The sequence below is a fragment of the Colobus angolensis genome, unplaced genomic scaffold (genome assembly GCF_000951035.1).
Source record: "Colobus angolensis palliatus isolate OR3802 unplaced genomic scaffold, Cang.pa_1.0 Scaffold344, whole genome shotgun sequence".
Taxonomy (NCBI): Eukaryota; Metazoa; Chordata; class Mammalia; order Primates; family Cercopithecidae; genus Colobus; species Colobus angolensis.
Window position 1 is genome coordinate 1,306,429 of NW_012116755.1, and position 12,784 is coordinate 1,319,212.

Genomic DNA, 12,784 nt, shown 5'->3' on the forward strand with positions numbered 1-12,784 from the left:
CAAGCTCTGCCTCCTAGGTTCACGCCATTCTCCCGCCTCAGCCTCCCAAGTAGCTGGGACTACAGGCGCCCGCCACCACGCCTGGCTAATTTTTATTTTGTATTTTTAGTAGAGACAGGATTTCACCGTGTTGGTCAGGCTGGCCTCAAATTCCTGACCTCAGGTGATCTGCCCACCTCGGCCTCCCAAAGTGCTGGGATTACAGGCATGAGCCACTGTGCCTGGCCCTATGTTTTTTAATATTTTATTTATTATTTTTTGAAATAAAGTCTCACTCTGTCACCAGGCTGTAGTGTAGTGTTGTGAACATGGCTTACTGCAGCCTTGACTTCTCAGGCCCAAGTGATACTCTTGCCTCAGCTTCCCAAGTAGCTGAGACTGCATGTGCACATCACAATTCTTGGTTAATTAAAATTTTTTTGGTAAAGACAGGGTTTCTCTATGTTGCCCAGGCTGATCTTGAACTCCTGGGCTCAAGGGATCCTCCTGCCTCAGCTTCCCAAAGTGCTGGGATCATAGGCATGAGCCACTGTGCCTGGTCCATAGTCTATATACATTATTTTATAGTCTGTATATTATCTGATTTCTTGGACGAATACTTGTGTGGTTTCTGCTGAAATAGTGTATTTTCTGTTTTAAAATTTGGGGCTGTAAGCTCATCTTGAGTGTGACTTTGTGGGAATTCCATAAAACTTTGATGGAGAATGGATCACTCCAAAGATTGGCATTTATCCCCTAAACCAGTGACAACTGTGACTAGGAGCCAGTTTGTGCCTATGAGCCAAGGACAACTGTTTATTTTACTTTCTCAGTTTGGGGGAATCCCAGACCTCTACAGAAAGAGGTGATGTTTGAAATTTTTCATCACTGGTATGTATTCTGCAGGGGCTGTGCTCCCACAAGCAGTCTGGGAGACTCTCCAAGAGTACCTGCTGGCAGGTGGCAGTAGCCTCAGGCAGCAATGTGGACACTGGGGTGGGGGTGGTGGGGGATGTGATTTATTGTGGCAAAGGGTACAAAGAAAAATCAGCAAAGGGAAAAGGCTGCTGGAGTGAGGTTCTGGGGGAACTAGGCAGGTGCTTCCAAGAGTCCTCTCCAGTGGAGTCACACGGGATGTGTTTAATTCCTTTAGCAATTAGTTGTGACATGTTTTTTCTCTGTGTGTCTCATTCAACAATCATAACTTTATTTATTTTTTTGTTTTTAGTAATCTCTTATTCTCACCCAGACCTTTCATCTGGAATGGTTGTTTGCAAGAGGGACAAAAGCATTTTTTACAGAAAAATATTTAAATACAATGTAACCAGAATAACACATCATATTCTGGAACTGGTCAGGACAAAATCCTGAATTTTCGAAAGTTTTCAAAATGGTAGGTCGGATGTGGTGGCTCATGTCTGTAATTCCAACATTTTTGGAGGCTGAGGCAGGAGGATCACTTGAATTCAGGAGTTTGAGACCAGCCTGGGCAACACAATAAGACTTTATCACCACAAAAAATAAAAAAGCCAGGTGTGGTGGTGCACACCTGTAGTCCCAGCTACTCTGGAGGCTGAAGTGGGAGGATCCCTTGAGCTCAAGAGGTCGTGGCTGCAGTGAGCCATGTTCACACTACTGCACTCCAGTCTGGGTGACAGAGCAAGGCCCTGTCTCAAAAAGAAAAAAAGAAAATTCAAAGTAAGCTTAAATAGTCTCTATTTTTTGTCCTGATCATTCATTCATTGAGCAGCCTAGAAAAGGTCAGTTCCTTTCTGGGGAAAGCTGCATTTAATAATCAAACTGCCTTACCAGGAGGAAGGAGAAGGAAATTGTATTAGTTTATTTTCTGTTGCTTATAAAAGAATACCTGAAACTCAGGTAATTTATAAAGAAAAGAAATTCATTTCTTCCAGTTACAGAGGCGGAGACTCCAAGGTCGAGGAACTGCATCTGGTGAGGGTCTTCTTGCTATCTTGGACTTCCTGTGGAGTCCCAAGGTGGTGCCGGGCATCACATGGTGAGGAGCTGAGCGTGATAGCTCAGGTATCTCTTCCTCTTCTTCTAAAGTCACCAAGGTCCTCCTAAGTGCGTTTTTTCTTGTCATTTTAAGAGTCCCACTTGACCCACTCAAAAATATACATACAGGCTGGAAAATCATAAGCTTCTAAGGCTGACAATTTCACAAGAGCTCATTAGCAACTAATGCTAATTTTAGTTTAAAAGCAACTTTGCTTTTTAAAACTCCAAAAGTATATCTCCATCTGGAGATTGCCTGTCTTTTATGTTGTCTCCTTTTTTCCAGAGGCTTCATGGCAAAAGTTATAGCAAAAATTATCCATTGCAGAGACTTTTGTTTTTTAATACTCAAAGAATTTAAATTCCAACCTGCACACTGGTGGCAAAAAACAAGGACATTGTATTCCACTGACACTTTTTCTTTGCAGGTTTCTCTGGTCATCTTGCATTTATGACACTGAAAGCATTAAACTGCTATATCAGTTTTCACCATCCATCCAAGTGCAGTAACTACAAAATAAAAATACAAAGGTTTTTTTTTTTTTTTTAGAGTTGGGGTCTCACTTTATTGCCCAGGCTGGAGTGTTGTGGCTATTCACAGCTGCAGTCATAGCTCACTGCAGCCTTGAACTCCTGGGCTCAAGTGATTCTCCCACCTCAGTCTCCCAAGTAACCGGGATTACAGGTATGTGACTCCAAAGGCATTTTTTTTAAGACAGCCCCAATGTGGCTTCCTGGAGTTCCAGGATGCCTCCAGCCTCCCAGATCTACCTTTAAGCAGTGGTCAGGTCACAGAGCAGTGCCCAGGAGAGGGTGAGGGAGGAGGCTCCAGTACTGCACATCTATTATGTGCTGTATGTTGGTTTCTTAGGGCATTCACAACAAATGACCACAAATGGGGTTGCTTAAAACAACAGCAATTTATTATTCTCTAGTTCTGGAAGATAGACATCCAAAATCAAAATGTCAGCAGGGTCCTGCTCCTGCAGAAGCCTCCAGTGGAGAATCTTTCCTTGTCTTTCCTGGTTTCTGGTGGCTCCAGGTGTTCTGTGGCTTGCAGCTGTGTAACTCCAGTCTCTGCCTCCATCTTCACATGACCCTCCCCTTGCCTCTCCATGTCTCTTATAAGGACACTTGTTATTGGATTTAGGGCCTACCTGGATAATCTGGGATAATATAATCACAAGATCCTTAATCACATCTGAAAGTCCCCTATTTCTATGAGGTCACATTCACAGGCTCCAGGTGGAGATATCAAGCCACTATATCCCATCTGCCTAACATTAATGATGGCCTGCGTTTTATTAAGTGCCTACTGTGTGCCAGGCACTCAGTGTGCACATTAGCCACCGAGGGAGGGAGTGTGTTTACCATTCTAGGGAGATAAGGTCTTAAGAAGCTTCCACAGAGATGACTGCATTTAGGATTTGGATTTCTTAACTGCTCTTTCCTGCTTCCTGGTACCAAAACCTATACCTTTACCCCTTGGGAACCCAGGTCACCCACCTGCCCAGTCCATGGGGGAGCAGGAATAAATCAGAACATGGGAGGGACTGTTAAAGCCCTTTTCCAGCTGTGATTGCTTTGCGGTTGGCTCTGGGTCCCACAGCAGGAGCTCTGCTGTCCAGGGAAATGAAGAAGCCTTTCAGGACTGCAGCTCGTGACAGCATGCTGTGGTTTGAATATGTCTCCCCCAAAAATTCAGGGGTTGCCAATGTGGTGGTTCTAAGAGGTGGGGCCTTTAAGAGGTGATTAGGTGATGAGGGCTCCTTCCCTGTGAATAAGATGAGGTGCCCCTATAAAGGGACCTGAAGGAGGGAGTTGGTCCTCTCTCGCCCTCTGCCTTCTGCTATGTTACAACGCAGCAAGAGGCCCTCACCAGATGCTGGTGGCTTGATCTTGGACTTCTCAGCCTCCAGAACTATAAGAAATAAATTTCTATTCTTTCTAAATGACCCAGTCTCAGGTATTCCATCACAGCAGCACAAATGAGCTAAGATGCTCCAGCTAGCCATGGGCCCACCCCAAGGTTTCAGCCCAAGAAGGGGAGGCACCTGGGAAGGTAGGTCTGTCTGCCAGGTGGGCCTCCCTGCTGGAGGGAGCAGGTTCCCAGGCCCTGGGAACAGTGCAGCAGTGCAGAGGGAAGGCCACTTGCTGGAGGCTTGCCTTCCTGGAGAACACTTGTCCAGGCTCCAATCCCAAAGCCACTCCAGCAAGAATGAGCTGTGCTGTCTACAAACACATCACTGGCCACATCCCCAAGGTTGCCCTCTGATGTGGGCGTGACCACTCCACCTATTTCGTAGTCACGGAAGTCCACGTTTCCGTGGCTGGCCTCCATGATCTCTGCAGAGGATGGGTTTCCTCTGTGGGTGAGCCCTCGGGAGCAGGGGAAGGGCCCTGCATCTCACCTCACTTTACCTCACAGGCCACAGTGGGGCTTCCTAATCTAGGGGTTCTCAATATGTGCCTCCCTGGGCCAGCAGCATTAGCGTCATCAAGGAAGCTGCTGGAGTGGAGTGGCAGATTCTCAGCCACACCCCAGATGTGCTGAATCAGAAACTCAGGGTGGGCCCGGCAGTCTGTATTTTACCATGCCTTCTGCACGCTGGAATTGCCTGGAAAGCTTTGAAAACACAGAGGCTCAGCCCCGCTCAGATCAATTGTATCAGAATCTCTGGGGGAGAACATAAGTAGTTCTACAACCCCCAGGTGGTTTCAGGGTGCAGCCAAAACACATTTCTCTTCATGACTCATGAGCCTGGGAATAGTTTGAATTTTAGATAAAGGGGAGGGGTTTGGGTCCCAAGCTGAGGTAATACATATGTCATTATAACAGACACATGGTAAGAAATACATGTGTTACAGAAAAGAGTGTATGTGGAGATTATTTCTTTTACTGAGTGTACTTTTCACTTGAGCATTGAAGAAGAAAATTCCCTTTCTGTTTTTTCTTTTGGGGGGGGTGCGGGGGGATGGAGTCTCACTCTGTCACCCAGTCTGGAGTGCAGTGGTTTGATCTTGGCTCCTGATCTCAGGTGATGCGCCCCCTCAGCCTCCCAAAGTGCTGGGATTACAGGCGTGAGCCACTGCGCCCGGCCTTACAAATCCCATTTATAATGCAAGTAGTCTTGGCCTCAGATCATGGGAGCTCCTTGGTGCTTCTTCCTCGATTTGGATAAAAAGGCTTCACCCCAGCCACTTTGCACCCCACCCTTCTCTTCAGGATGTGAACTCTCACCTCGGGATGGTGTCTGACTGGAAGCTGCCGGGAGTCTGGGCTAAACAGGAAGGGGAGCAAGCCCAGGGCTCATCTGTTCCCTCCTCAGTTTGCCTGCTCCCCTCTTTCCCTTCAGCTTTTGTGTTGATTAACGGAGAACACCCTGGCACCAGCTTTGTTCCTGAGGCCATGTCTACAGAGAGGGGGAGTTGGGGTGGGAGCCTTGCCTAACAGCCACTCACAGACTCACCCTGAGTCTCAGTTTCCTCACTTGTAAGATGGGCGTGCACATACCTATTTTGCAGGGTTACATGACTGAGCACTTTAGTCCACTGATCTCGGCTCATCCCCATGTAATCCCACAAGGTAGGTACATGCACACCCATTTTTTTTTTTTTTTTTTTTTTTTTTTTTAGGCGGAGTCTGGCTCTGTCGCCCAGGCTGGAGTGCAGTGGCCGGATCTCAGCTCACTGTAAGCTCCGCCTCCCGAGTTGCCATTCTCCTGCCTCAGCCTCTGGAGTAGCTCGGACTACAGGCGCCCGCCACCTCGCCCGGCTAGTTTTTTGTGTTTTTTAGTAGAGACGGGGTTTCACCGTGTTAGCCAGGATGGTCTCGATCTCCTGACCTCGTGATCCGCCCGTCTCGGCCTCCCAAAGTGCTGGGATTACAGGCTTGAGCCACCGCGCCCGGCCAATGCACACCCATCTTATAGGTGAGGAAACTGAGTCTCAGACAGATTCATAGCCAGCCAGAGGTGGAGCAGGGATGCCCGACTCTAAAGCCCAGCTCTACCTCAATGCACTGTCAGATTTTGAACCCAGAAAGAGGTGATCAAAGAATAAACATTCTCTGTGCTCTCTTTCCCCACATGCTGTGTGCTGACAGAGCTGCAAGTTCTCCTCGTTGACTTCTTGAAGCAGGAGAACGCCGTTTCTCACCACACGTGGGAGTTCCAAACGAGCAGTCCTGTGTTCCGGCGAGGGCAGGTGTTTCACCTGCGGCTGGTGCTGAACCAGCCCCTACAATCCTACCACGAACTGAAACTGGAATTCAGCACAGGTGAAGCCTCGGGGCTCTGCTCATGGGGCTTGGGGGAGGGATCACGAGGGTCCCTGGATGCTGGAGTGGCCCTGTCTGGTCAGTCTGAGCCAGGAGTGCCTTCCCCTCTCTGATCCCCAGTTTCTCCATCTGTAAAGTGGGAATAATAGCAGGTGTGATGAGAATAGAATGGGAAGCTCAGTCAGGACCTGGTACATAGTGAGTCTCTGATTCCTTGGCTAAGCAGGGGAGGGGGCCAGAGCAGAGAGAGGAGGCGACTCAGCCGGCATCTGCTGCAGTGGGGTCTGGAACATTTTGTAGAGATGACTCATAGGACTGAGGTGTGCTGATGCCATAACCGGGTGAGCTGCAGGTAAGCCAGTAATAATGATTAAAATATCACATTTTGGCTGCAAAGATAACAGGAAATGGCTCACACATTTGTTATAGTTAGGTAAATATATGTGCCTACGTACAACTAGGGGAACAGAGAAAATGTATTAGATTTTGTGACAGGTGGTGGGATAATGGAGGGGAGGTCTTCTTTAATGTTGTTTTTAAGTTTTTTTTTTTTTTAATAGCTCAGTAGCTCAGTCTTGTTTTTTTTTGTTTGTTTTTGTTTTTGTTTTTTTTTATTATACTTTAGGTTCTAGGGTACATGTGCACAATGTGCAGGTTTGTTACATATGTATACATGTGCCATGATGGTGTGCTGCACCCATTAACTCATCATTTACCTAATGTTTTTAAGTTATAAAAATAGATCAAGTAAGACAGGCATGGCAGCTAATGCCTGTAATCCCAGTATTTTGGGAGGCCGAGGCGGGCAGATCACCTGAGATCAGGAGTTCGGGACCAGCCTGGCCAACATGATGAAACCCCGTCTCTGCTAAAAATACAAAAATTAGCTGGGCATAGTGGCAGGTGCCTGTAATCCCAGCTATTCAGGAGGCTGAGGTAGGAGAATTGCTTGAACCTGGGAGACGGAGTTTGCAGCGAGGTAAGACAGTGTCATTGCACTTCATCCTGGTGACAAGAGTGAAACTCCGTCTCAAAAAAAAAATTAGATCAAGTAGATCTACTTTACAAGAGGGCATACAATAGCACTTCCTGGGAGAGCGCTCCTTTTGCTCCTTCTCTGAGTGAACAACAGGCTTAGGGTCTCCTCCAACGTGCTGGTGGAGATCAGTCAGAACAGCTGCCATTCCCTTCATCCAAGATGAAATAAGCATCTACTGTGTGCCGTGCCGTGAGCTACCTGCTCAACGTGTGGACTGGGACCGTGCTGTCACTGACTTTGTGACTTTATAGTATCCCTGGGTCCATGTGCATTCCCTCACCCAAAATTTCCTGAGCACTTGCCACATGCCAGGTGTTGCACTGAGCACTCTCCATGTGTGCTGTAGTGCAACTCACTCACTCAACAGGTTTTTGTTGAGTACCGACTTGGTGCCAGGGAACCCAGAGGTAAAGCGGTCCCTGCCTCCTAGACTTGACCATACTAGCAGAGAGAGCAGTAAACAAAACTGCAAGGTAATTTCAGACAGGGCCAAATATAATGAAGAAACCAAAAACAAGAGGCTCCGCCAGCAAGACAGAAAGCAGCAGGTCAGGGCGGGGATGACTCTGTCGGGGTTGGAAGGGCTTCCCTGGGAAGTGAGCCTGCTGAGACCCACGTCCCACCATGTGAGGAGCGGAGAGCAGGGTGTTCCCAGCCGTGAGCACAGCAAGTGCCAGGGCCCTGAGGAGGCAACACTTGTGTCTCATGCTCTTTGTCATGAGCTAACTCTCTGGGGACCAGAAACCCAGTCATGACAGGGAGGAAAGTGGGGAGTTGGGGAGAAGCATCACTGAGGGCCACCTGTGGGCTATGGAAAGAGGTTGGATTTGATTCTAGTAGTCCCTGGAGCTCATGACATAACCTGATCGACCTTTCAAAGAAGATCCTGCAACAGTATGCAGGGTAGGGGTGGTATCTGCCTCCTCCAGACGAGAAGAGTGAAGGTTAAGCAGTTCCCCTGCATTACGCGGAGTGGACAAGTGTGTGGGTCTGTGGCATGAGCCGGCGGGGTTAAACAAATGGTAACTGGAGTGAGCACGTGACAGAGGCAGGAGCTCTAGGGAGACCTGGATCTGATGGGTAAAAAGGGAGGACGTGGAGAGGAGGCAGGAAGCTCATCTAAATTGAACAGAAAACTAAAACTGGACATGTGGGGCGGAGGGAGGGCCCTGCAGAATTAGAGGGACTGGAGCCAGGGGACAAATGAGCCTGGAAAGGAGGGGTGGGGGGTCCGTGAGTGGGCAGTAGGTGCGCCCGAACTAGGGGAGATTGTCTTGGGGGTGACCCATGGCTGGGCTAATGTTTTTTTTCCTTCGGGTATCTCCAGGGCCAAATCCTAGCATCGCCAAACACACCCTGGTGGTGCTCGACCCGAGGACACCCTCAGACCACTACAACTGGCAGGCAACCCTTCAAAATGAGTCTGGCAAAGAGGTGAGCACCCACTGGGCTGGCGGGCGGGCTGGCTGGCTTCTGGCGGATTCCTCCTAATGTGAGCAGCCCCTGTCCCCTTCCTCACCTGTCAGCTGGCAATGTGGTTTAAAGCCATCTACAGCAGAGCATGATAGAGGGGCCATGGCTCCAAACGTCTCTTTCGCCACTCAGCCTCCTCCAAGCACACAGTACCTCTGTGGCCAAACCTCCTACATGTCACCCTTCCCCTTTTCATTTCAAAGGGAACAATATTCACTGGAGGACAGAGAGCAGAGAGAAGTACACAAAAATAACCCCTGGTTCCACCAATTAAGTTACCCATCCTTCCTTCCGGGCTTTTTCTATGTCATGGTCAAATACACAGTGGGGGTCCATCTCATGCTTCACTCATTTGACAAGACCTAATGGATGTTTTCCACAGTGGCTCCTGCCCGAGTGTGTGGCTTACGGTTGCTGGTTTTCCACCCTTTTGGGGAGCGCTGGGTGTTCACAGTTGTCTCCAGTCTTCCAGTGTTGTAAAGAACCATCTCTCAGGCAGATCTTTGAACTAGCTTATGGATATTTCCTTAGGCTAAATCCCTAGAAGTTTAATGCTAGGCTAATGCCATGATTTTTAAATGGCAATTACATTGGGTTTTTGTAGAAGCAGAATCTGCTGGTGGACATGAGATGAATGGGCCAGTTGCTGCTGGAATCCTCCCTAGTGCCCCGGGCTCTTCCTTCTCCCTCCCATCCAGATCCCAGACTCTCAACCCCAATTTTGCATTTGAGTGTTTTTCAGGGTATCATGAAGATCTCTCCCGAGGTGGGCATGGGGTGTAGGCAGGAGCTGCATTTCTTTACTCAAAAAGTGTTATTTTTAAAGTTTTGTTTTTTAAATTGACATATAACACACGTAAAGGACACAAATCTTAATGGTTTGCACAGTGAATTTTTACCTATGAATACAGCTGTGGGACCACCAGCCAGATCAAGGTGGAGGCCATTTCCTGCACCCTGGAAGGCTGGTTCTCCTGGGTTCCATTGTAATGAACAGTGAGGGCACAACCTCTTCCCCCTTGCCACAACAGGGGTGTGGGGAGTTAGCCTCATGGATTCTGAAGTTGTAGCACACTGAGTTTGATCCCAGCTCCACCTCTTGGGCAACCTCTGTGAACCTCAGTTTCCCCACCAGCAAAATAATAACAATTAAACATTTATATATGTTAGCTCATTTAATTTTCACAATGCTCCCACAAGGAAGGGGGCCTGTTATCATTACAAATTTTTAAACAAGAAAACTGAGGCACAGGAGAGGTTAAGTGACCAGCCAAGGTCATATAGCCAGTAAGAGGTAGAGCTGGCCAGCCTGGGCAACATAGGGCTACCCCATCTCTACTAAAAAAAAAAAAAAAAAAAAAAAAAAAAAAAATTAGCCAGGAGTGGTGGCAGGCACCTGTAGTTCCAACCAGTTGGGAGGCTTAGGTGGGAGAATCACTTGGCCCCAGGAGTTCAATGCTGCAATGGCACTCAAGGCTACTTCTGCCATCACCAGCACCGGCTTCTCTCCGGAGGGTGCTGGACATCTTCTTGCAGCTTCAAATGTGGCACATTCTATGTCAACCCTTTTCCACACCTGCCCTTTCTCTTGGGGCCTTCCTGAAATCAAAAGCCATCAGGTGCCCATGCTAGAAGCCAACTGCACTCCAGCCTGGGTGACAGAGACTCTGTCTCCCCAAAAAACGGGGGAGAGTAGAGCTGGGATTTGAACTGAGAGCCTATTGCTCCTATGAGTTATAATAATAAGCATCTCATGGGAGGATCTTGGACCACAAATGGAAGTGTTTTGTGACAAGGATGAGAATTATTATTCTTGGTACCATTGTGGCTACAGCAATATTGATGTAACCTAATTATCTCTCCAGCTATTATTTATCCTAAAAGACTGGATAGAGGCCTGGACGCCCTTGGACCAATGGCCCTCTGGGACTCTGGCTGCCTGTATTCCAAGAGAAATGTGTGTTTTTTTGTTTAGTTTTGTTTTTGCTGCAAAAGACAGTTGACATTTAACCTTTCCCCTGGAGTTCCAGGCACTGGGCTAGGCACGTGTATTAGTCCATTCTTGTCCTACTCTACTACTCTAAAGAATACCCGAGACTGGGTAATTTGTAAAGGAAAGAAGTTTAATTGACTCACAGTTCCACACGGCTGGGGAGGCCTCAGGAAACTTACAATCATGGCAGAAGGGGAAGCAGGCACATTTTACATGGTAGCAGGTGAGAGAGAGCGAGAAAGAGCAGGGGAAACCGCCTTATAAAACCATCAGATCTCACGAGAACTCACTGACTATCACGAGAACAGCAGAGGGGAAACTGCCCCCGTGATTCAATCACCTCCCACCAGGTCCCTCACTCAACATGCGGGGATTATGGGGATTACAATTCAAGACAAGATTCGAGTGGGGACACAGAGCCAACCATGTCAGCACCTTAAGTATGTTTTATCCACAGCATCTTCCCAACAACCTGGAGATGGTATCACCTCCAGGCTGTGGTGAAGGGAGTGGTGAAGGGAGTGAATCTCAGGGAGGTGAAAATGCCCAGTCTGTCTAGGGCTCTTGCAAGATGTGCCAAAACTTCATGCTGTATGAGGCTGCTTTTCTGTCTCATGCATCCTGCCCTTGCAGGGACGCTCCTGGCTGTCCAGGGTCCTGACCATTCCTGTCTCCGGGCTGGTTCCAGATGGGATGAGTTGTTAGGACTGATGGATTCTTCTGGGAAGCATTTGTAGGATTTGGGATCTGGCCAGAGGGGGGTGATGTCCACTTATCTTGTGGTTTGCTCAGGTCACAGTGGCTGTCACCAGCACCCCCAATGCCATCCTGGGCAAGTACCAACTACATGTGAAAACTGGAAAACACATCCTTAAGTCTGAAGAAAACATCCTATACCTTCTCTTCAACCCATGGTGTAAAGGTACTGTGAATCTCAGGTCTGCTGGGGCGTGGCAGGTGCCCCTGGCAAAACCTGCTATGTGCAATGCATGGCCTATGAGCTTTTGTTTGCTCTCAAGGTACTTGCAAACTAATTAAAGGGATGTGACCCAGGAACAGATCACGGACACCGTTGGAGCGTTTTCTTTGTGACCAGGCCCCTTAGAATGGAGGTCCTTATTCCCCGTTTCCACTTCTCCCCAATGCCTTGCCCTGCCCCAGCTGGCTTCTGCCTTCACTACTGTACAGAGCTGCCTTGGTGGGGCTAGGGAGGGGCCACCAAGGACTTCTTTCTTGCCAACTCCAGGTCAGGACCTGAACTGTGGTTGGTTCCTCCCTTCTGCTTCCTTAGTTCTGTTCTCTTCTCTCCACTTCCTTATGTGCCCAGCTCATTTTTTCCTGTGGCTACACTGCAGCCTTTATGTAAATGGCACTCGAGAGTACTTCTGCCATTGCCAGCACTGGCTTCTCTCCAGAGGGTGCTGGACATCTTGCAGCCTCAAATGTGGCACATTCTATGTCAACCCTTTCCACACCTGCCCTCCGTCCTGGGGCCTTTTTGAAATCAAAAGTCATCAGGCGCCCATGCTAGGAGCCAAGGAGCTCTTTTTTTAACCTTTGTATTTGGAAATGATTTTGAGCTCACAGAAAAGTGGCAAAAATTATGTAATGAACAACCTATACCCTTTATCCAGGCACACCTGTTGTTAACATTTTTCTCCATTTGCTTAATCATTTTCCCTCCGTCCCTCCTCTACACACACACACACACATGCTTTTTATTTTTGAACCATTTGAGAGTAAGTTACATATAAGTTGGTTCTTTACAACCCCTAAACCCTTTAATGTGTATTCCCTAAGAACAGGGATGTTCTCTCATATAACCACAGTACAGTTACCAACTTCAGTAAATTAAGTGTTAGCAACCAGGCGTGGTGGCTCACGCCTGTAATCTCAGCACTTTGGGAGGCTAAGGTGGGCAGATCATGAGGTCGGGGGATCGAGACCATCCTGGCTAACACGGTGAAACCCCGTCTCTACTAAAAATACAAAAAAAAAATTAGCC

General features: G+C 48.0%; 1 protein-coding gene across 1 annotated transcript in view; it reads left to right on the top strand.

Moving 5' to 3' along the window:
• The window catches only part of TGM4 (transglutaminase 4), a 39,304-nt gene that overhangs the window by 4,982 nt on the left and 21,538 nt on the right, over nt 1–12,784 (top strand). The window contains exons 2-4 of the mRNA XM_011952644.1: nt 6,101–6,274; nt 8,641–8,747; nt 11,572–11,701. Of these exons, the coding sequence (XP_011808034.1) occupies nt 6,101–6,274; nt 8,641–8,747; nt 11,572–11,701 (411 nt within the window). The remainder of the gene's footprint in view (nt 1–6,100; nt 6,275–8,640; nt 8,748–11,571; nt 11,702–12,784) is intronic.